The 24057-nt window shown below is 45.5% G+C and overlaps 1 protein-coding gene across 1 annotated transcript; it reads right to left on the bottom strand.

Moving 5' to 3' along the window:
- Positions 1 to 2957: 2957 nt before the first annotated feature.
- Positions 2958 to 23186, bottom strand: LOC120521849 (NACHT, LRR and PYD domains-containing protein 3-like). The gene is made up of 4 exons (XM_039743171.1): positions 23019 to 23186; positions 21524 to 21700; positions 5520 to 5693; positions 2958 to 4761 (listed from the first exon to the last, which is right to left on the bottom strand). Exons 1-4 carry the CDS (start codon positions 23153 to 23155, stop codon positions 4644 to 4646), a joined length of 606 nt encoding a protein of 201 aa, XP_039599105.1. The 5' UTR covers positions 23156 to 23186; the 3' UTR covers positions 2958 to 4643.
- Between the last annotated feature and the right edge of the window lie 871 nt (positions 23187 to 24057).

Here is a 24057-nt window from a genome sequence, read left to right as displayed (position 1 = left end):
TTGAAAATTGTGATGTCTAAGAAGTCCAGTGAGCCACACACCCCCAAATCAGTAACAGCAGTTTAGGGATCTTCACATCACTTCTGCTGTCTGAGATGGCGACTTCAGCCACCTGATATCAGAAAATGGGATTAACACTAGAATTACCAGAGCCTACGAAAAAACTCGTAAATCCGTCCGACCTTAAATCGCTTCTTAAAACCGTTCTCACCTCTCCACCAGCGTCTTTTGTCATCTAAATGTGCTGATAAAAATCAGGCTGCAAAGCAGCCGGCTATTCCATTCCCCCACTGACTTAGAACGTGCACAAACTTCTTTCAGCTCCTGCCTTGATTGATTACCTGGGAGTGAAGTGGAGTTTTATAGTGGAAATAACAGATCGTTGTTTGGAACACACGCATTTCATGTCTGTTCCGTTTCTACAGTTATCTGTGTAAACACATTGTTAAAACAGAAACGTTTTTTATATTCTAGTAGTAGATGACAAAATGTAGGCATAAACTATATAATGTATGAAGCCTGAAGTATCAAAGAAACACTCTCACAAAAGGTACAAATCTAACACAACAATTGCGCTTTTATTCAAAAATATAACTGCAGAAACAAAAAGCAGCCTTAACATGCGACATTGACACCTATTTATTATGACTGCCTCCGTGGCGCAATAGAATCAGCTGCCGACTGGGAATCAAAAGGTCGCGAGTTTGATCCTGCACTACTCTGTTTTGAGAAGTAAACTGCTCTTAGTCTTACTATTTTAGAATAAAAACATACATTTGATTTCAGTCTGTAACAGCCGATGTAATTTATGATACTTGTTAAGGTTAGCTCTGTTTTTTTTTTATTTTAATCAGTTTTATTATCTCAGCCGTGTTCACGAGCCCAAAAACACGATTTTAAGAATTTAACGATTTTAAGAAGCGATTTAAGGTGGGACGGATTTACAAGTTTTTTCGTAGGCTCTGGTAATTCTAGTGTTAAAAACACACACTGTATGTACGTCACTAACTAAGGCTGGCACTGGGGACACAAGCTTGTTAGTGGCCCCCTCAAATACTCTAACGCCAAGACCACTGACACTTCATCAGATGATCCCCCACCTCATCATTTTGCTTTTCTTCATCGACTTTGACATCATGGCTTTGACCAGGAGGAGTTGTCGGTGGGCTTGGACCAAATAAGCGTGTGAACAGAACCAAAGCTGGAGCACCAAGTGCTCCTTCTCAGTGCTTTGTGCTTCAGTGCACCTGATGTATGCTCATCCATAGTGGGACAGCATGTGAGGGGAAAGCCTGGTGATGACAGCAAGTGTTAATATGGCAGCAACAGCAAAACAGCATCCTGTCATATTTATATTATTTAGATGAGACTTTATATTCCGGGGTAACAGAATGTGGTTAAGGTGTTTTTATATTTTTTGTCAGGTTTGTGGACCCTGTTATTGTGGGCCTTGGACTGATCACACCCTGCTGGATCTACCACTGCTCTTATTACACATCATTACATTCTGTGATTGCTGTGATTCGTGAATGTGACTCACTGTTAATGAAATATGAAATAAGAGAAACTGTGAGAACAGACCCCTTGATGAAGCGACCAGAGAAGTTTCAAATGTCCCAACATTCAAACCAACTGACCAGGTCACCAAACACACCTGTCATGCCTTGTCCACTTTGCTGTTCTTTGTCATCAATAACTGAGGATGGCGTCCATCTTTACGTCTTCAACACTGACACACAGGTCACTGATCTGCTCAAACCTGAACAGATAATGCCAGTCAAGACGACTGACCTTAGAAATACAAATATCTGCCCTTGTCATGTTGTCCGTCGGCTTTTTTCTTCATTTTCTGTAAATATGGCTGCTCTCTGCTGTCTCCCATTCCTTGTCTTTTTAATCAGAGTCTCTGGTGGTCCGGCTGTCCTGTTGCTGTTAGCTCTGACTGCAGTATTTGACCCAGCTGACCATGACATCCTCATCGGCCGTCTTGGCTCAGTCACACCTCACAGGCAGAGGCTTTTAGTCAGGGTGGTCCACCTCTCCTCCTCATCCTCGGCCCCCCTCTATTCTGCGGCCTATTCTTTATTGCACTGTAGATGTTCCTCTTAGTATCCATTTTTAAATAACTCAATATTTCTCTCCACGGCTACACAGATGACACTCTGACGTATTTTCCACTCAGCAGATCCAAACCAATTCTCTTAACCCTTTATTAGAATGTCCAGAAGACATTAAGCCATGCAGGTGAGAAAGAAAAATTGTCATTAAGCTATAATATTGTATGTATTAATGTACTAATAATCAATAAGCCATTGTTTAATACATGTAAACTAAAAATTAACTTGCAACATTTTTTAGAAAGCTGCTGACTTTTAGTCTGTTCTAAAAGAAGACTGTTGATCTGTTAGGAAACGTCTGCGTGTTTTGTCTAATCAGCAGCAAACAGGTACTTTCACTTCTGCTTTACTTATTTTGAACAAAATGATGTTACCCTTGGGCATAGTACTGAACCCTCCCAAACTATTGTGTAATCTTGTCTGATGCTAAACTTGACTCTGAAGTCTGTTATAAAAGGGAATTCAACCCCCGCAAGATTGGGGGCTCCTTGCTTAAGTGACTGTCATTGACATAGTTGGCTGATGCAGCAGGAGTCTCTCTGCTCACTAAAAAATTAATAAAGAAACTTATATTTTTCTTCTAATCAGTGTCGGTCTGCTGTTTCTCTCGAACCTTCGACCACAAAGGTCACCTCATTCTCTTAGTCTACATGACATACAAACAGACCTTGTGTGTTCTGGACCTTCTGACCTCACTTGTGCTCCTACAGTTCATCAAGGCCCCCTGACCACCGACTGTAAACCCCTGACAGACAATCCTGCTGTGATTTGTGATAAACAGATGACCTCCGTTGTTAACGCCTGTGTCTGTCCACTCAGGTGATTAGCGCAGGTCGAGCCCTTTCTTTCTGTCTCAGTAGATGATTGTAAACACCAATTCACGCGTTTGTCTCATCTCATCTTGACTGTTGTACCTCATCACACCTCAGAGTTAATCGTCCATCGCTTGTCTCGTCTTCAGCTCGTCCAGAACGCTGCTGCCAGGCATCAAACAGGCCCACCAAACACAATCCCACCACCGCAGTCTTAGCGTCTCTACACTGACGTCCTGCTTGCTACAGGATTGAGTTTTGTTGGTTTTTAAGACCCTGAATGGTTGAGCCCCCTCTTATCTCACTGACCCCTCATACTCACTCTCCTTCATGGTCATGGGAGTCCCCTGATCAGAACTTATTGGTCGTGCTGAGTTCTCAACTTAAGCATAGATGGGCCGTGTGTTTGCAGTAGCTGCCCCTCAGCTTTGGAGTAGTCGACCCTTTTCTAAAAGGTCAGCACTGACACTGGTCACTTTGAAATCCCACCTGAAGCCCACTTTTCTGACTTGGCTTTCTAAACTTGTCCGTCAGTATTTCTTTACTGTGTCTGCTGTGTGTATTTGGGGTACTTATGGTGAAGCTGTGCAGCACTTTGGTCGACCCCTGATGTTTTTTAATGAGCTCTAGAAATAAAATGGAGTCGACTTGACTTGTCTTCTTCCTCTCCTCCTCCTCGTCTGTCCTCGTCCCCCTCGTGTCACTGACTGTCTTTCACTTTCTAACTCTCTCCTCTTTGCCCCCCTTGTTCATCTCTCTGTTTGTTTCCTTCTCTCCCACTCTTGTTGCTGTTCCTCTTTATCTTACCCAGCTGTCCTATAGAAGCCCACCCTCAGGCTGGGGTCCCCCACTTGTTTCCTTTAGTCCCTCATCCCACTCCCAGTCTTATTTTATTTTCCCAGTTTCTTTCTTAATTCCCAGTTCAGTTTATTTCCTTTGTTTGTCCATCCATTTTCTAAGCCCCCTCAGTCCACTTCAGGTGGTGGTCACTCAAGTCAGGACCCCACCCTGGAAGGCGCCAGTCCATCCCATCTCCACACTCCTCCATGTTCCCCTCGTCTTTTCTTTTATTTCTTTTTAACGGCTCACTTGTTCAGGCCGCTGCTCACTACGAGGACACGACTGGAGGGGACGGTGAAGTGGAGACGATGGAATAAAAAAGAAAATGAATATCAAAACGGAGCCTCGTGGGAGTTAAAGTGTCACCAAAGGAGAATCAACAGGTGGCAGACAGGACTTGGGGGACACGGAGCAGACACGGGTTCAAATGACACCGAGTGACGATGGAGACGAGCGCTGATGGCGTCCTGTGATGGACCAGCGTCCTGTCCAGGGTTTGTCTCAGCCTCGTCCCCAGTGTCACTACAGCCTCAGGCCCCCTGTCACCCCACAACTGGACTGTCCACCTCTCTTTGCTCCTCGGTGGGACAGGTGACTTGGGGGACTTTTTATAGGATGACCCCCATTGCTTTACTGCCTCTAGTGGTGAAACTCAGGGGTCTGCAGGTCCGAGTCTGCTTGAGTTTTGTCACCAGTTGGGGGTCTCAAGGTGTTAAAAATAAAAGTGACGTTAAAGGAGGAGCACTCAGGCTGAGGGGACAAGGAGAGTTTATTAAATGAGGAGCAGAACTGAGAGGAGAAAAAAAAGAAGAAAGAGGAGAATTTAGGGGAGAGTGGATGGGGGGCTCCGTCACTGACAGGGGGGTCAGTCTGATCACCAGAGCTGGTCTTCTCTTATGTAGATAGTCAGGTGACGTCCAGACCTCCTCAGCTCCTCCTGTAGTAACTTCAGGTTCCTCTTCACACTCCCACTGATCCCGTTGTACTGCAGCCTGTGAGGAGACACAAGTGTGAGTTACAAACAGCAGGGGGCGCCACACACACACTGCACTGTCACACTGACACGCCCCCTGATGTCACCCAGAATTCCTCTCAGTGTCTGTGCTCATCTAAGTCACATGACGTGTGTGTCAGCCTGTCAGTCACTCAGTCCTCTCACCGATTGATCAACATCCTCTGAAGGCCTGCTGGTCGCGTCACATTTCATAAAGAAGGTGGTCTGTCCAGTTGACATGCTGTTGTCCCCTCTGTCCCCCTGTGGTCACTTCCTGTCAGTCTCTCTAGTGCTCCGTCTCTCTTCATTTTCTCTTCTTCTCCTCCTCACTATCATGTCTTCTCTCATTTCTTCTCCTGCTCGTCTCTCATCCTCCATCTTATTTCTTCCTCTTGTCCACTGATCCCCCCGTCTGCTGCTCTGCTCTTTCTTGTTTGTTCCAAATGACCCTCAGCCCCCAGACAGTCATGTCCCCCTCTCCTCCTGTCCACACTCCCTGCTGTCCTGATCCCCCCTGTGTCCTTGTCCCCCTGTCTCTGGCTGGACACTCAGCTGTTGTCCATTTCTTCTTCTTCTTGACCATCTCACACTCCTCCTCCTCCTCATCTTCCTCTGTCTGTCTCTCCTTATCTTTGTTGTCCTTCCTGTCTGTCACCTCAGTCAGCTCCACTTGTCACTGTCACTCTGGTCACTCCATATGATGTCATGTGATCAGCCCGCCCATCAATAACACATTCATACCCCCCCTTTACTCACCCCAGTTTCTCTAATTTACAGTTGTCACTCCTGAGACCCTCAATCAGCTGACGAGCCCCTGAATCTCCCAGGTTGTTTCTGTTCAGGTTCAGATATGTCAGCCGTGAGTTTGGAGACGAGAGGACCGAGGAGAGGGCTGAGCAGCAGGCTGAGGTGAGACCACAAGAGTCCAACCTGTGGAGAAGAAGAGAGACGTGTGAGGACAGACAGACAGACAGACAGAAGGACACACAGCACAAGGGCTCAATGACTGCGCTGTCTTCACTGAAATGCACTTTGACCCTGAGACCACCGCTGTCCTTATAAGGTAAGGCGCTATATACCTGACAGTGTCTTCTGCCTTCCTGCCACACTGACTGGTGACACTTCACTCAAAGTGACATGTGGACACAATGTTGAGGACATGAGGCTGACAGTGTCCTACACTCGAGGGTTCAGACAGACTTGTCAAAGCCAATGACAGTGGAGGGACCACCTTGGATTTGTGTCTGTAACTGAGGACTCAGCACATGGAGGGGCTTTGACTGATTTGCAGGACCCCATCCACAGATTCCTGTTGGACACGCCGGTCATTGCTGGACATCGGAGAGCACGACACTCGAATGTCTGTCATGGTGGGCTCTCCTGATGTCAGACCACTTAGACGATGAGGACACTCTGTCTGTCTATGGTGACAAAGACTGGACTGACTGTGTGATCAGTGACATAATGGACAGGGTGGACAGGACTGACATGTGACACTTCTGACACTCACACGTCACATGCTGATCGGTGCCTCTAACCAGCTGATATCACTGCTGTTGACCTCAGTTTTCTTATTTCTCTGCTAATTTGTAATAAAGCCAGTGGACGAGCGCTGAATGGACACTCAGCCTCCCAAAGTCCAGTCCCCTGGGCACAGAGGTGGTCTGAGTGGACTGTGAAGTGACCCCCATTACTGCTGACCACTGCTGTCCACTCCCAGCTCTCCTCTGACCTGAGCTGCCCATTCAGATCAAAATGGCAGAGTGACCTGCTAGCCTCGCCTCCTGCTGGTAGGTGTTAGAAGTGACACAATTGACATCTCAGTGACATCAAACCACACGGAGAATTAAAGAATAAAACGACAAGAAGAACAGCAGCTGGGCCACCGAAAGAGAAAAGAATCAGAAGATCACAAGAAGAACACGTCAGGGGCTCAGAAAAGGACGACAATCATCAGGAATTCAGCAGTCCGGACCACCAGGATTAAATCACCTGTGAAGATCAGGAAACAAATCAAAAGAACAACAACACATCCCATAATAAACAGACAGAATATGAGAGAATGTGAAAAGAAAACCAAACAATTGTCTCTTCATAGGTCAGTCCTAAATCACAAGCAAATCCTTTTAGTTCTGAAGACACAAGTGAAGCCCACCATGGCAGCCTGTTTGAGGGTCCTGCTTCTCAAGGTCCGACCACATAAACCTCACAGTCTGAGGGCCAACGTGATTCTCTCAATGACTTCTTCAGGGCAAACAATAAAACATAACACACGTCACTAAATAAATCCTAAAAACGTCACTCTTTGACAATGACAATGATGTGTGTGACATTAAAGAGTATTGGCGTCCACTACAGCTGTCCCCGTGTTTAGGACCCCCCTGTCATTTGTGTGTTCTTGATGTCACATTAGGATACACTTTTTAAGGCCGATGTCTGCAGACACTTTGAACATCAAATGAGGACATGTCCCCTGTTCAAGGTGCCAGCGTTGTAATAAAGGGTGACACCGTTGTCATCAATCAAGTGGCGATTTGTCTAAGAAACAGGCAAGACTCGAGCTGTGAGGGTAGAATACACGACAATGGGGTCACGTCACAAGTCTGATGTGCAGGACACCCACAAAGGGGCACGTGGACATCAGGAGCAGAAAAGTGACGTCAAAGAGGGGCTGAGCAAATGTCACTTTGTCACTAAGGGTCACAGGGTGGGACAACTGAAATCAGAAACTAATAGAAAGTGCTGGGGATTGTGATGGAGACTTGAGGCCACAGGAAGTGAACTGGACTGTCAAGAAAGATAGATAGATAGATAGATAGATAGATAGATAGATAGATAGATAGATAGATAGATAGATAGATAGATAGATAGATAGATGAAAGGCACTATATAATCGATAGATAGATAGATAGATAGATAGATAGATAGATAGATAGATAGATAGATAGATACTATCTTGTTCAGTGGGTCACCTTGTCCTGTGGATCTGCTCACATGCTCTGTTGTTCAGTTGACTTATTAAATCTTATAAACTGCACCACCATCAATAAATGTGACGATGCTCCAGACATGACACACGATATTCAGTACCACCCGAGGACTCCATCTTGTTATGTTGATACTTCAACGAACACAACTGGGACAAGCGGCTTGCCTGACCCGAGTTCCACTGGTGAAATGTTATTGACTTTCTATTCTGGTCAGGATTTGTTCGTAACGAACGCCATGGTGTCAATGATCAACTGTAACGTCATCCCATCTGACCTGAGGCTGTATGGAGGGGACACTCAGATATAGTGAGAAGCTGAGATGTCACCATTGTGTAGTAGGCTGCCTCAGACGAACTGAGTGTTTGGTGTTCTGACCAAATGGGTAGTGGTGGCATACTGGGAATGACTAGCAGATGGCACTGTTCAGGATGGGTAAAACGATCACCTCTGGGTATGGAGAACATGAAGTCATAATGCAAATGTTTTAATATCTCAGCGGCAAGAGCTGTGGCCACATATGTGCTGCTACCTGTCAAGGTGGACATCAGGGGCACAGGAAGGTTAAATTAGAGACCTTCCCTACAATGTTACCTGGAGGGCCTTGGGATTCATGGACTTGACAGAGCAGGATCAGCAGGCTATAAAGGTGGCCACAGTGACAAAGACTTCAAAAAGTGCCAAGGCCGTAGGAGTGCAGGAGATGTCCCAGTTACTGAGTGACCACACACAAGTCAGACTAGTGACATGGAGACTCCATCAATAACTGAAAATCAGGCTCAGGAGGAGCAGCGTGGAGTCCATCCTGCCCATAACGCTGGAGCAGCTCTTTGTTCTTACACATATTTGAGGGCTCATGGGAGTTTGACACTTCAGCTTTGTGCTTTGTGGACATCAGTGACAGTGGTGACCATGTGCCACATGGCGTCTGTGTTTTGTGAATGTCTTACCAGATCACGGTGGTGAAGGTGAGCTGCGTCCTCTGATTATAATTTACCAGTCAGCCCACCAGCAGATCTTTACCTGAGGACACGAGTGCTGAGTGGTGACAGAAAGAAGGAGAATGGGGTACAAGCAGCCAAAGCCAGGGTCTTGTGATGGATTGGTGGGCTCCGTCATGTGGATAAGGTGAGGACTTGAGGAATACTTAAGAAACTTGGAGCAGTGAGGTGGTCTGGGCGTGTGGTGAGGGTAACAAGCAATAAAAAGAATTCAAGTCAGCTGATCGCTGACACGTCACAGTAAGAAGATCAAAGCTCCTGCACCCCGGCCATCAGTTCAGGCTCAGTAGTTGGCACTCCGTCTGTCTGCTAATGGCTCAGCGGTTAAGGCTTTGGAATTCAAACTCTGAGACTGTGGGTTGAAATGCCACTAGTGACACTGTGTGACCTGAGCAAGTCACTTCACCTACCTGGGGACAAAAAGAAATATAAGGAACTAGCCGAAGCCCGCCGTAGCATATGGCGGTGTAAGAATAGGAATGGAAAACGGTGAGAAAGGAATTCAGTATAACAAAGGCTTAGGAAACCACCGTTGCAGTATAACGAAAATAGCAAGGAGTGAAACCAATGCCAATGGTCGAGAGAATACCTTCCTGTAGCAGGCTACGGACAAAATAGACACATATAGATTGCGAATCCGCCCTATTGTGAGTGGTAAAAGTGCCATTTAAACTAATACAGGTAGACGTGGAAACCGGGTTTTCTGATGAAAATACAATAACATTTTAAACAGTATCGTTTACATACAACAGATTTTGGCGAATTGTTTACATGCAATTATTTATATCCATTTATACACTAATAATGGCAATTATTAAAAAATAATAATAATTAGTATTATTATTAAATAATTCCTCCCATATACAGTAAGTAACATTTCTCGGACTGCTTTCTTCCATCTCCGAAACATTTCTAGACTTCGTCCTGTTCTTACCCAGCACAGTACTGAAGTATCAGTTAATGCCCGAGTCACCTCACGTATAGATTACTGTAATGGTATTCTATCTGTCATCCCACAAAAACGTATTCATCACTTACAATTTTTTCAAAATTCTGCTGCCAGGATAATAACCTGCTGTTCTAAATCCACTGAACATATCACACCGATTCACCCTCAACTTCACTGGCTCCCTGTTAACTACTGAATACAATACTAAATACCGCTCTGAACATTTAAAGCTCTCCACAACCTCACTGATCACCTATAGACTGACACTCACTCAGATCCTCATCTGCAGCTGTACTTTCTGTACCACACATCAAACTCTGTGCTATGGGAGCTCGAGCGTCTCTCATTGTGCTCCTCAACTCGGGAATTCTCTTCCCTCTCATATCTGTCAGCTCGATTCAATAATACATTTTAAAACTACCCCCAAAACTTATCTTTTCAAACTGGCATACCAATTGTGAATTTTGCACTGTTACTGCCAGTTATCTTTGTTTGCTAATTATTGCTGTTTGATTTAGCCTTCTCTTTAGCCTTGAGAGCGAGGGTGGACACGGCAGGAGACTTAGAGTTGGCGGGTGGGGCTCTGTCGTGTGTATCCCATGACGCGGGAGGAGGGTTAAAGTTGCCGGGTGGGGCTCTGTCGTGCGTATCCCATGGTCTTAGAGTTGGTGGGCAGGGCTCTGTAAGTTGGCGGGCGTGGCTCTCTGTCTTGCGCTCACTGTCTTGCGTGCCCTTAGTGAATAATTTATATAGATTGTCTCTGAAATGTTGTAAGTCACCTTAGATCAGGGTTGCAGTCAAATGATAATAAAATAAAGAGCTGAGAAGTGGCCATTTAAAAGTGCAGAATGTCAGAATTCCTGCCACCACCTGCAGTGCCACTTTGTCTTTGGTGACATGGTGACATCAAATGTCTGATCTCATAGAAGTGACTTATTAGCCCCCCGCTCTGATTCTGCTCCTCCCTCTCATATTTTAATCTTTTCTTTTTATTTTTCTTTAATTAAGGTCTAATCAGACAGGTTTATAATCGGGAGGACTGAGTGGTGGCAGTGGTGGCTGATTGACAGTGTGGTGTGAGCAGAGCCCCTGAGTGACCACCGTGTCACCCTGATCTGGCCGTGTAGAAGTGTGTTAGTTTAATACGACATTTATTTAGTGTGTTGAAGACAATCCCTACTTTACGAGACAATGAATACATGCAAATCTAAACGTGTTGTCACCGTGTTGTGTTTGTTTGATGAACGAGCGATGAGTGAGATCCCCTACGCCAATGAGGACTGTGCTGTAAAACAACAAATGACAAATCAGACGGGCTTCACTGTCACTTGTGCTTTACATGTCTAAACTAAAAAGAGGTCGACGGCGTGACTCGTGTCTGTGCTTTACAGTTTGTTTCAGTTTCTAAGTCAGATTCTGCAATTCTGAAGTCGTTTTCTCAAAACTCTTCATAGAGTCACCTCAGCGTCACCTTTGTGTGCCAAACTGTTAAGCATTTCTCGTTGCTTTCATACAAAATGCACTCAATGACTAAACACTTCAACATTCATGGATTCCTGCACAGCACAGCACAGCATTACTCTTTCAGAGGGCATTTTGCTCAGGCCTACCTACTGTCACCAAAACCACTAAGAAGACTTCAAAACTTAGAGAGGACAATTTGCTAAATTACTATCAAGACGTTACTAAAATAAATGATAAAAACCACATAACATGAACAAAACACGTCACTTGACACGAGATCAAACCCAGCTGGTTTGTGTTAGTCGATCACCCAATCAGGCGTTTGGCAGTAAACTGATGTCATTGTCATCCATATATAAGATAAGAGGTCATCTTTGAAATGTCTGTGGCTGTAAACATGGACCAAGGAGGTCAACAATGAAGAGGAATTGTAGCAGGAAGAGGAAGAGGCCAACGAAGGCGAGGAAGAGCAAGGGCAGTGGTCACAGATGAAATGCGTGTTTTCAATCACAGACCCTCGTACTGAGAGGCAGGGTTACGAGTGCAGCCACATCAGCAGCGAGCCTCAGTGACATCAGTTGTCTGTGGTGTCAGAGCTCTCATTACCGTACTGCTATAGACAGTCGAGTGATGGCCATTGACTGTTGGTTTGTGTCTTCACAGCAGGATACTAAGATTACCTCTCACAGGGGCAGAGGCAGAATATTTAATGATGAGCAAGAAACTGCCATTCTAGACACGGTCACTGCTGACAATGCCATACGACTGTGAAATCCGGGACAGAGTTCTAGCAGACAACACGGTGTTTGACAAGGTGACAAGTGTCAGCACAGCAACTAAAGCCAGAGTGCCACAAAAGCATAAACTAACCGTGAAGCGCTTATCCACTGTCCCATCTGAGAGGAACTCCGTGAAATAAGGACTCCCACTGCGATGATGCTGGGCCTTCCCCCTAATGACGCCAGACAGCGGCAGGACATGTTGGAAGTGACAAACAGTTTTGCTCGAGATCATTTGGAAGAAGCTGGCGTGACACAGAAGAGACATCTGAGTGTGGGGGGCGGCCTTTAGAGAGTGGGCTTTATAGCCCTAAAAGAAGGAAAGGTGAATCCCCTAAGCGGGACAGTTCATGGGTGGGACCTTGTGAGGTTTTAGAATGAGTGGGTGAGGCGGTGTACTGGGTGCAAATACCCCACTCCAGGAAGAGGGTTTGTGTCCATCAGGTCTGCTTAGCTTTGTATCTGAGTGGGGAGCTAAACCCATAGAAGAGGCGTCTCATCTCACACTGTCCAGAGTCGTCAGACCGCGGTGATCTTCTGGCTGTTGATCCTTCTCCCCATCTGTTTCATCTCCTAGAAGGTCAACCTGCCTGTCCAGCACTATGAAGATTTTGTATTGCCTCAGGGATGAGGAGCTGGGCGGCCACAGTGTAGAAGCTAGTGGGCTGATGAGGCAGGTGGGCGTGTCCAAAAACAAGACTGAGAGGGGTGAGACATGCAGGCTAAGGGGGGGCACTCTCTAGGGGACCTTCAGGACGACAAAGGAAGGTGGGTGGAGTCGGAGTGTTGGCGGGGCTAAATAGGAGCCAGTGCTATGAAGGAGGGTCTTCTGAAGAAGTGAGGTGTGAAGGAAGATGAGACGTTTTGTGGCTTTCATGTGGCCTAAACAACAGGAAGGCTCAGCTCGTGTCTGGAGTTGTTGTTTCGTTGAGTGAAGTAAAATGCCTGATTCGTGTTTTCTCAAAGCTGGTGTGTGTGTCGTTCCTGTCATCCCGTTGGTTGTTACACAGATTTAGATTCAACGTGTGCCATAAAGGTGAACGCGTAATGAGGGACCAGCCAGTTGTCCATGGCCATTGAAACTTGATTTAGTATTAAATACCGTACTGCCATTGCGCTCTATGAGACCCTCACTCTAGTGGATCATTCCTCACAAGACCCCAAACATCATCACATCTTTGAGCCACACCTATTTTTTCATTTCGACATTTCAAACCGGCGCGGTGGTTCTTTCACCTCACGAGCTCATCTGTCTGTCATGTCCTCCTGTCTCCCCTTTTCTTATTCGTGTCTTTGCTGTCCCTCTTCTCAGTTTGATTGTTTCACTGATTGTGTGATGGCAGGTGAGAATACTTATTATATGTTAGGGTCTCAGATCTCTGTGATGCGTCAATGGCATTGTTTCACCCACTCATACAGTTATCACTCGATACAGAATTCGCTCTTAGACAGACTTGTTCATTTTACCTCACTATTATGTGGTGACTCTCTAGCGTGGCTACATGATTGTAGATATTTGATGTGTGTCTTGTGCTGAGTCGCGTCTTTTTGCATCGTCCCCTTTAAATCAGTTGTGTGTCTATGTAAATGTTGTCCTAGGGAAACAAATGGGGAAGGATGATGCAGGGATGCAGAGACCCCAATACTGGTATTTCCTGTTAACACCCCAATTTCATCCAAGATATTTTTATACCACAGGAGGCAAGGATCAAGGGGGGAGATCAAGGGGAGAGAGGAGCCATTTCACATTCACTTCACAAAATCAGTGTTTACTTCTCATTGTGCAACTTTACTGTCTGCTTTATTCCTTGACAGGATCATCAGTACGTCAGCCAGTGCGGAGAAATCCCGGGTGAGGATTTATTTCAACCACTGCTAAGGACTCGCATGGTGAGATCGTTTTGAGTTATTTCAGGAAGGAGCACACCTGTCATATCGAACAGTATTTCATTACATTCAGGACATTCATTCTGTCTCATCTCTTCATGGCAGTCTGTTTTTGATCTGTGGTCTGTGTTTATTCATCTATTGTTTAGGCACAAGGGAGGGCTTTGTATTGTTTTGATTGCTTTATATTCATGTGCATCCTGAGTCCCCCTCATATGCAGCACTTTCATGTGTCAGACCCCCCATTATATATAAATATATATAATTTGTTATCACTTTTCAATATATCTGCACTTAATTTTACACTCTGACTTGCATTGCCTGTTTAATCATCAATTGGGGGATAAGACTGCTTGTAAGGGGTACGGCTTGGTGTTGTCTTTAGATTCCTCATTTAGCCAGGCCACAGATCTTGGTCTGGTAAGGGGTCAGTCATTACAACCCATCACAGACGTGTCTGAGACCCCAAGTTTAAGAAGCAGAGCTCTAAATGAAGAGGCTGACGACATCACACATGCGTTTAGCACTGCGGTGGAGCTCTGCTGAGTCGACCCCTTTATGCTCACAAATCGATCTTCATGATTCACTGAAGAATCACAGAGTGACAAGAGTGACCAGGGAGCACAGGGTGGTGTGACAGGCGTCCTTAAAGACCGTGGAGTGATGGCCAGAATATTCACATCTCTAGTCAGCTTTTTGATTTGCAGCTGGATTTAGGAAGATCCTGACGGAGACAGCAAGTGAAGGATTGTGAGGCCTGGGGTTTGTACCTCCAATCACATCACATGTGTATAAAAACTATAAAAAGGTACTATATATTCATAAAGTCACCTTACAGTCTAAACTTCTCTGTGATCAGCCTGTGAAGACACACAAGTACGAGTTACAAACACAAGGGGGCGCCACTTTGCAACATGGACTCTCTATAATATGTCAATGGCTACCCCCAGTGATGTCACCTCCCCAGAATTCATCTCTGTGCCTCTGGATGTCTCATTCAGGTGACGTGTGTGTCAGTTACGTCTTCTTTTAGTGTCCTCTCAGACAGAAGTCGGCCTGTTCAGTTGCTGTAATGATGGACTCCTGCTGAGCCCTCTGGTCACCCGCTGTGTCTCACACTCCCCTCAGTCCTAATCCCATCTCCTCTCCTCCCTTTCCCCTTTGAGTCATTCCTTGTGAGATTTTGGGCTACACAAGAACAATCTTGTCCCTCCGTCTAAAGTCAGCTGGTCATTTCTACTGCTGCTGTCCACCTCTCACTCCTTCTCCCTGTCCATCTGTCCTGCTGTCTCCTTTCATGACAACATTAGAACAACTGTGATGAGAACAGGCCTTTCAGGTCAACAAGCTCATCCATCCTCTTCACCTCGATTTTCCAAAATAACTTCAAGTCGAGTTTTGAGGGTCCCTAAAATCCTGCTGTCCACCACACTACTTGGTCACCTACTCCATGTGTCATTGTGCTAAATGACCCTTAACAAGTTCCCATTGTGTCCCCGAGTTCTGTTTGTGGAGTTTATTTTAAACTAACAGCTGTTCAGTCCCTCAACTCTCACTCAGTAGAAACGCTCAACTCCTTTGATGTCCCCTCACAGCTCAGACCCCTCAGTTCATCAGTCAGCCTTGTCGCTGCTCTCTGGACTTTCACTAGCACTGCTGCTTTGTCTTTGTTGTAATATGGAGACGCCCACTTCACACAGCCCCCCAGCTGAGACCTCACCAGTGTGTTATATAACTAGAGTAGACCCTCCTGTGACTTGTTCTCCACACGTCAGCGCTATATAAGATGACACTCTGTGACTTGTGGTAGAACTTGTGCTCATCTTTATAAGTGTGCTGTGCGTCTCCATTTGCTGTTCTTCTCCTTCAAGGGTCACTCTGGACACTGCTGGGCTCCACTTCTGTTACAAACTTCTTTGTTTTTACAAATCTGTGTCTTCATGTGTTCTCCTTCTTTAATTTGTCATTGGTTTGCTGTTGTCACCTTTAGAACTTGTCACTTGTGACTGCAGTGCTAAACTTCTACAGGACACATCAGCCATCTGCCAAACGTATTTCATGACATCTGAATTTATAAAACAATGACAATGTGTGAGATGCAGGCCTACGTCCTGCTTACGCCCCTGAGTTTGAATCTGAATATCGTAGATAAGTACGTATTGATCATTTCTCTAACCAACAAACTAATCATATTTGTGTAAGTTCCATCTTCTCTGGCTGTTGTTGATGATTTCACACACTGACAGCGAGTAAAGGCCTACAGCCATGTGTGAGGTCAAGGGGTGGATGTGAGGAGATTAGGTGGGCCTCAATACTGTTAGATATTGTGAACGGAGCACGACGGGCATTGAGACCTCAGTGAAGAGTTTCTGAATCACATTGGTGATAATAAAGACCACCTTTTAATTAATTCGTATTGTGGCTCATTTCTCTTGTGATAGACCCTTCTTAAAGTCTTCTGGACACTGTCTGGGTGTAGAGAGTGACCGGTCCACTATGACTTCCTGAGTCCTCCTCATAAGCATCACTTTCACGTGTCAGACCCCTATTGTGTACTCAAATCTCACATGTCCACTTCCTCCGTGTAATTCTTTACATTTATTTATGTTACGTTTCATCTGCCCAACCCTGTCCAAGTGCCTCTGTGACAATTCAGTTGATTGTTTATTATCTACTGGACTGTTATAGAAACACACCATGAGCGACCTCAGTGAGCAGATTTGCACTGTGGTAACTACTGGTGTTCCACCACAATCCTACAACGAATGGCCCTAAGAAGCCCTCAGTGTCTGATCAGCGTGAGCCAATAGGAGAAGTCCTAGACTTGGCCGTGCAGAGACACCTTCTAAACACCACCAGCGGACCACTTCCTGGTGACATTCACTGAGCTGACTACTCAGCCCCACCTCACCATGCAGCACCACCACCACACGTGACCTTCCACCTACTTTGGGATCCTCTGTAAACTCAACTGACCCACTCGTTGTATTCTTGTCAAATCATTTATGTGGATTAAAATTAGCAGCAGCTCCTGCACTGACCCCTGCTGGACACCACTCGTAACTGATAAAGTTCCTCTCCCATCACTCTCTGCTTCCTGTGTCTGAGCCCATTCTGCCCTCGTCTACACACCACACCCTGAACTGCCACTTCTTTTAGTTTGATGCCCACCTCTCAAGTGTCGCCTTATCAAATGCTTTCTGAAAGTCCAGATCAATAATATCATCTGCACCGCTCTGATCAGATCCTTTTCTTTCCTCCTCACAGAATTCCAGCACGTTAGTAAAACATGACCTCCTCGTCTCAGCCCATGCTGACTGCTCACTAAACGTCTTGTTCTGTTCCTGTCATGCGCTGCTCAGTCTTTTCTTAATGATTTCCTCCATTCATTTCCCTGTGATGCACTTTAAACTTACTGGCCTGTGGTTTCTTGGCTCTGCCCCATCACCTCCTTATACGACAGGATAACATTTCATGGCCCCAGCCTTCAGGAATTTCTGATCAAATATAAGTCAAGAGTTTCTGTCTGCACTCACAGACCTCCTGAAGCCCTTATGATGAACGTTCTCTGGTCCTGCTGATTTGTTAGGTTTCGGCCTACTTAACCTGAGCAGACCACTCAGTACCCTCTTAGTGGCCCCTTTTACTTTTGTCAGTTTATCGTTTTCTTCATGGTGGAAAATCTCACAAAAGTTGCAAGTTTAGAGAGTTCACAGTCTGAATATTTGAGTCCCTAATGTCGTTTTCACTGTCGCTCTCCTGCTGTTGTATGTCCTATGGTTTGTGCTAAAGTTCTTCTTTATCTGTTTTATTCTTTGCAGCTTCTTTTTTATCTTCTTATTAACCACACTATGAAGTTTTTATTTTTTCGGATTTCCTAATTTTGTGATGCACCAGTCCTGTATTAAATATCAAACATTTCTCACCATGCCCCATATCTCCTCCACTGTCTCCACAGTTTATTTCACTGAGGCTTTGGTACATCTGACCCAAACATGGCCCATTAAATATAAATGTGACTGTCTCAGTCTCCGTCTGTCACTCTGTGATGTTCTGGTCACTCGATCCTAATGGCTCAGTGACCTCTGCACCCTCAGCTCTACGCTGTTTATTACAGGACGCCAAGTCCAGACAGCCCCTGCTCTGGTATGTTAATAAACAGTCGCTGATTACGTCTAACATCTCCTGCTCTTGTGCTCTGCTATTTGTAACGTTAGCCCCCATTAATATTCGGGTAGTTAACTCTTTCAGGGTGGATGTTGATGTACGGCGACACCCCAGCAGTTGAAGATGAATGTCGACTTTAGTGGTACAGGGTGGGAATCAGCTCTCTTTGCCAAAGGAAAGTCAGCTTTGTTGATTTGACCTTAAATTCCTGAATATGATGAGCCGTGAAGAACAAACAACGTCTAAAATGGCATCAACATCTGGGGCCTCATGTACAACGCCGCGCGTAGAACTCGCACTATAACATGGCATAAGCACAAAAGCCGAAATGTGCTTACGCACAGAAAAATCCAGATGCAGGAATCTGTGCGCATCTAACTTCCACGTTCTTCCGCTACATAAATCCCGATCAGCGTGAAAAGTAACGCTCGTGCACGCGCATTATGTAACTCCCCAAATCCTCCCAGAATTACGCCTATTTGAATATGCAAATCAATATAAATCGCCCTTAAGCGCAGCCTTCTGTGAAAAGACAATGGGAAAAGCACGGGGGAAAATATAACAATTTCAGCGAATACCAAGTGGAGGCAAATGAAAAACATACTATTTGTTCAAATAAACCGTGGTATAATCAACAAAAGGAAGTTGATCGAGTGACATAGCGTGTTGGAGAAACTTGAAAGCTCATATTCACAAATCGCACAGTGCCGGAAATAAAAAGAAGTCACATATCAAAGTCGCCGTGAAAAGCCGAGTTGTAAGCCCACTGTCTGAGTGTCATATGAAAGCTTATTAGGGTACAGAGAAAAAAGGCACACGGTGGGGAAAAAGCACGAAATGTCAACTTCAATCTCGACATTTCCACTTTAATCACGTAGTTTATTTTGTCATTAAAGTAGAACATCATAAACTTCATCTTAAAATCGTTTAATTAACCAGTTTCTCAAATCACATCGTAATTAAAGTAGCACGTTAAATGCTTTGTTTTGTATTTGATCTTCTATGTGCTCTATGTGTGTGAATCACTACTTGCTTCTTAAACCGGCTCTCTTCCTCCGACTGTACACAGAATCCGTTACATTCATAATATTACAGCTCTCTGAATAACTAAAATACTGAGATGTATACGTGATGTCATTTTCATGATGACAGGAGTTAAAGCACGTTATTAAACATGTGTTTCACTTTGATGAAATAATTTATTGCAGCAGTACTCAGGGGCGGCTCTAGGCTTGTGGTGGCACTGGGCAGAGGAAGAATCGGTGGCTCCTTCGCCCGCCCGTCAGTAAGGTAGCTTATGCACAGTGGATGGCTAAGTCCGCTATGACACTGCATAGCCGTCTCGTGCTCATGACACAAGCATTTAACTTTTGCCGAAATTTGTCGCTGTGTTTTTAGCTGTGTTGTTATTTTCTCTTTCTGTTTAATATTCAATATATATTGGCGTAGCCGTCACTAAGGTGTAACCACACAGGAACAGTAGCACTGCTTTGACGCTGGGTGCCGCCAGTCTGCAAAACCGAGCAGAGAACTTGCGTACGACAAGGTATGAGGTACCGTGGAAAAGTGTGTGGATTTACGCCAAGTGTAGGTTTTATACATCACGATTTGAACGTGGAAAAGTTCTTACGCAACATTTCTGTGCGTACGCACCGTTTATACATGAGGCCCCTGGTGAGAGAGCGAAGCAAAGCGTGTCATTTCTGAATCAGACTCTGACTTATCAGACTTCAATGTTCATGGAAGTGATCTGGAAATCGAGAGTGAAAGTGAAGCACCTGCGTCAGCTGATAGGCCCCAAGCTGATCACAGTGCTGCACACATTTGTGTAGCTGATGGGCCTACAGCAACATTCACCAGGGTGGACAGACACTTACGATGACAAGAGGTACACACTAGATTGGGTGGTGTTGTCACCATCTCTGGTGAAGGGACAGCAGGAATGCACAGCTGACCACCTACTGAGCTGTCTTTGTGCAGCTGCAGCCATCAGCAGCGGGCCACCGAGCTGTCCTTATGCAGTATGTGTTACACTAGTGTCACTATTTCAGGCATCTTGTGCTTCATGCTGTGGCCACTGTCACCGCCAATTCACTGTCTGTGGTGGTGACAAACTGGCGGTGTCAGCGGCCGCAGCACTAGATGCCTGAAATGACGTGTCCTAAATTCCCTATCCTGCCCCCACTCCTCCACTAACTGACTCAGGTGTCTCTCGGAGGATTGCAGGGTCCTGAACACCTCAAACTCTGGGCTTGATGCCCCCTGACAGTGTGCCCCTCTTACTTTACACTTAGGTCAGACCGTGACCCACCTGTTTATATCTCTCTGGTCTGACGTCTCCACCTGTGCCACTTTGGGGGTCCATACTACCTCCTTACAGGACACCTGGACAAGATCTGCCAATTCCTCACTCCAATGTAGGACAGCAGCCTCCTCGTCTACTTCAAAGACCCCAAGCTCGAGGTGCTGGTTCAGATGTAAGACCCCTTGAAGCAGGCCTTGACCAAGCCAGTGTCCATTAAACCCCACATCTCCCAGGACTCACGATTACAATGGCTGACAGTTAAGCTCTTTATAATGGAATTGTGACTTTAACAAACTGCAGGACCTGTTTGGTACTCACTGGCCCCTCTGAGCCCCCGTATTCCTGTTTAAGGGGTCTCACTACTGAATTCTTTAAGCCTTCTACTGCTGTTTCAGTTGTATTTTTGTTTTTGTGTTTCTTACTCGACTTTCCCATAATCTTCTCTTTTTCCCAAGTAACCTTTCTTCACGGCTTCCTTTCTACAAACTCAGCATGGCTGTAAATACTGAAATTGTTTGAATGGCCACAATTTAAACCCCCTGTCACTGTCACACTTCACCCACACACTGCTGAGATGCCCTCATCCTTCACTCCCAATGCGCCCATCACTCCTGGAGAATTGAATAAAAGAGCAGAAACCCACCAAAAGGAACAAAGAGCTGCCACAGGTACAACTCGGCCCCTCAATGGAGACCAACAGTGATGAGTCAGGAGTAAATTGTAAAATACGTCAAAAACGAGTGACGCTTCACACAGAGAGAAAACACGCAGCACCAAACACTCAGTACAGCCCACCGGCCATCAGCACGCAGGACACACTCTGATGTCATGAAGCCACTGGAGTCCAGGGGTGATGGGGAACTCAGGTGGTCTTCTCTCACATCTCCATGTTCTCCTCTGTTCTGCTGTTTCTTGTTATCTTTGGTGTCTGTGATGTGTTAGCGAGATAAGCACACGTAGACCTCACTCAGCCAACGTCAACCTGGGAAAACACGTCTGCCCTTCCTGCAGTTTACACCTGTGGGACATTCAACACTACGGGAAGCACTTGAGGACAAAGTACACAGGAGAAGAAGACGGCGCTTGGGTTTGACAGTCAGAGCAATAAAGTGGGAACACACAGAACTCAACAAACACACACACATAGACACACACACACACACACAAATACACAGAGACACACAGAGACACACACTCACACTCTCAGTGTTTTCTACTCACCCCAGTGTCTCCAGTTTACAGTTTGGACTCCTGAGCCCCTCACACAGCTGCTCCACTCCTGAGTCCTCCATCTTCTTGTTCTCACTCAGCCTCAGGTCAGTCAGCTGTGAGTTTGGAGCAGAGAGAGCCGAGGACATTGCTGAGCAGCATCTGACGGTGAGACGACATGACCAGAGACTGTGGAGACAAAGAGAGACAAGTGAGGACAGAGGAGAGACAGACAGACAGAAAAGAGGACAACAGTACAATAAATAAGTGACACTGTTGCAAAGCCTGAGTCCTTATTGAGGGTCGATGGTGATGTTCATCCACAGTGAAGCACTGAGCACAGCAGAACAAAGAGCATCTTGGGAATGAAACAAAAACTCAGAGAAAAGCAGGGAGGGTAGAAGAAAACCCTTTGATTTGCTGGGGTCTCCTGATGGAGTGAGATACATAGATGATTAAATCCAGTGACCTTCTCCATTGTAATCCATTCTTGTTTGTCTCAGCACCAGAAAGTGGAGACGTGCTGCACGTTATTCAGATATATCAGTAAAAGTTAAAAATACGAGGAACAAGACACTGAGTGACACCTGTGTGATGACATCGAGTGACAGGAATAACCCATCTAATCATTCAGGACAGGAAATGTCACACTGGACTTGTCACCTCAGTCCCATTCAATGTCACTATTTCTCCCATAATCCTTCACTTCATATTCCTTGGTCAGTGAAGCACATTTAAGGGATTTGAACTTTAGTGATGAAACTGAAAAACTTCAAAAATAATAAAGAGGAGAAGATAAGAAGTAAATGGACAAATCAGAAATCCAAAATTTTCTCAACGCCTCCATCAACACTGACAAGTGGGACTGGCGTTCAGCTCAGAACCCCTGTGTAAATATCACTGAGAACATTCTGGAATATAAAAAAGAGCAAAAAACCCACCAAAAGGAAAAAAGAGCTGTTAAGTGTACAACTCGGCCCCTCAATAGAGATCAACAGTGATGAGTCAGGAGTAAATTGTAAAATACGTCAAAAACGAGTGACGCTTCACACAGTGAGAAAACACGCAGCACCAAACACTCAGCACAGCCCACCGGCCGCCAGCACGCATGACACACTCCGATGTCATGAAGCCACTGGGGTCCAGGGGTGATGGGGAACTCAGGTGGTCTTCTCTCACATCTCCATGTTCTCCTCTGTTCTGCTGTTTCTTGTTATCTTTGGTGTCTGTGATGTGTTAGCGAGATAAACACACGTGGACCTCACTCAGCCAACGTCAACCTGGGAAAACACGTCTGCCCTTCCTGCAGTTTACACCTGTGGGACATTCAACACTACGGAGAGCACTTGAGGACAAAGTACACAGGAGAAGAAGACGGCGCTTGGGTCTGACAGTCAGAGCAATAAAGTGAGAACACACAGAACTCAACAAACACACACACATAGACACACACACACACACAAATACACAGAGACACACACTCACACTCTCAGTGTTTGCTACTCACCCCAGTGTCTCCAGTTTACAGTTTGGACTCCTGAGCCCCTCACACAGCTGCTCCACTCCTGAGTCCTCCATCTTCTTGTTCTCACTCAGCCTCAGGTCAGTCAGCTGTGAGTTTGGAGCAGAGAGAGCCGAGGACATTGCTGAGCAACATCTGACGGTGAGACGACATGACCAGAGACTGTGGAGACAAAGAGAGACAAGTGAGGACAGAGGAGAGATAGACAAAGAGGACAACAGTACAATAAATAAGTGACACTGTGACAAAGCCTTAGTCCCCGTGATGTTCATCCACAGTGAAGCACTGATCACAGCAGAACAGAGAGCATCTTGGGAATGAAACCAAAACTCAGAAAAAAGCAGGAAGGGTAGAAGAAAAGCCTTTGATCTGCTGGGGTCTCCTGAAGGAGTGAGATACATAGATGATTAAATCCAGTGACCTTCTGCATTGTAATCCATTCTTGTTTGTCACAGCACCAGAGAGTGGAGACGTGCTGCACGTTAGTCAGATATGTCAGTAAAAATTAAAAATACGAGGAACAAGACACCGAGTGACACCTGTGTGATGACAGCGAGTGACAGGAATAACCCATCTAATCATTCAGGACAGGAAATGTCACACTGGACTTGTCACCTCAGTCCCATTCAATGTCACTATTTCTCCCATAATCCTTCACTTCATATTCCTTGGTCAGTGAAGCACATTTAAGGGATTTGAACTTTAGTGATGAAACTGAAAAACTTCAAAAATAATAAAGAGGAGAAGATAAGAAGGAAATGGACAAATCAGAAATCCAAAATGTTCTCAAGGCCTCCATCAACGCTGACAAGTGGGACTGGCGTTCAGTTCAGAACTCCTGTGCAGATATCACTGAGAACATTCTGGAATATAAAATATGGAGACAGAACAAGCACCTTTATTTTATATAGCCCTTTCTGTTTCAAGACACAGTCATACGGGCAGGTGAAGTGACTCACGGGGGATGTCAGAGGCAGGATTTGAACCCATGTCCTGGGGACTTGAAGTCCAGGACCTCAGCCAA

This window comes from Polypterus senegalus, unplaced genomic scaffold, assembly GCF_016835505.1.
Source record: "Polypterus senegalus isolate Bchr_013 unplaced genomic scaffold, ASM1683550v1 scaffold_4735, whole genome shotgun sequence".
In the NCBI taxonomy this organism is placed as follows: Eukaryota; Metazoa; Chordata; class Cladistia; order Polypteriformes; family Polypteridae; genus Polypterus; species Polypterus senegalus.
The sequence above is the reverse complement of the archived record's forward strand: the minus strand, read 5'-3'. Positions and strand labels throughout refer to the sequence as shown.

Bases quoted from the DNA above. Each gene is read 5' to 3' on its own strand.
- LOC120521849 (XM_039743171.1), bottom strand. From the start codon at position 23,155: ATGTCCTCGGCTCTCTCTGCTCCAAACTCACAGCTGACTGACCTGAGG. The intron at 5,694-21,523 runs GTGAGTAGAAAA...TCTTCTCCACAG, and splicing joins TGTAAACTGGAGACACTGGG to GTTGGACTCTTGTGGTCTCA. The intron at 4,762-5,519 runs GTGAGTAAAGGG...GTCTCCTCACAG, and splicing joins TGTAAATTAGAGAAACTGGG to GCTGCAGTACAACGGGATCA.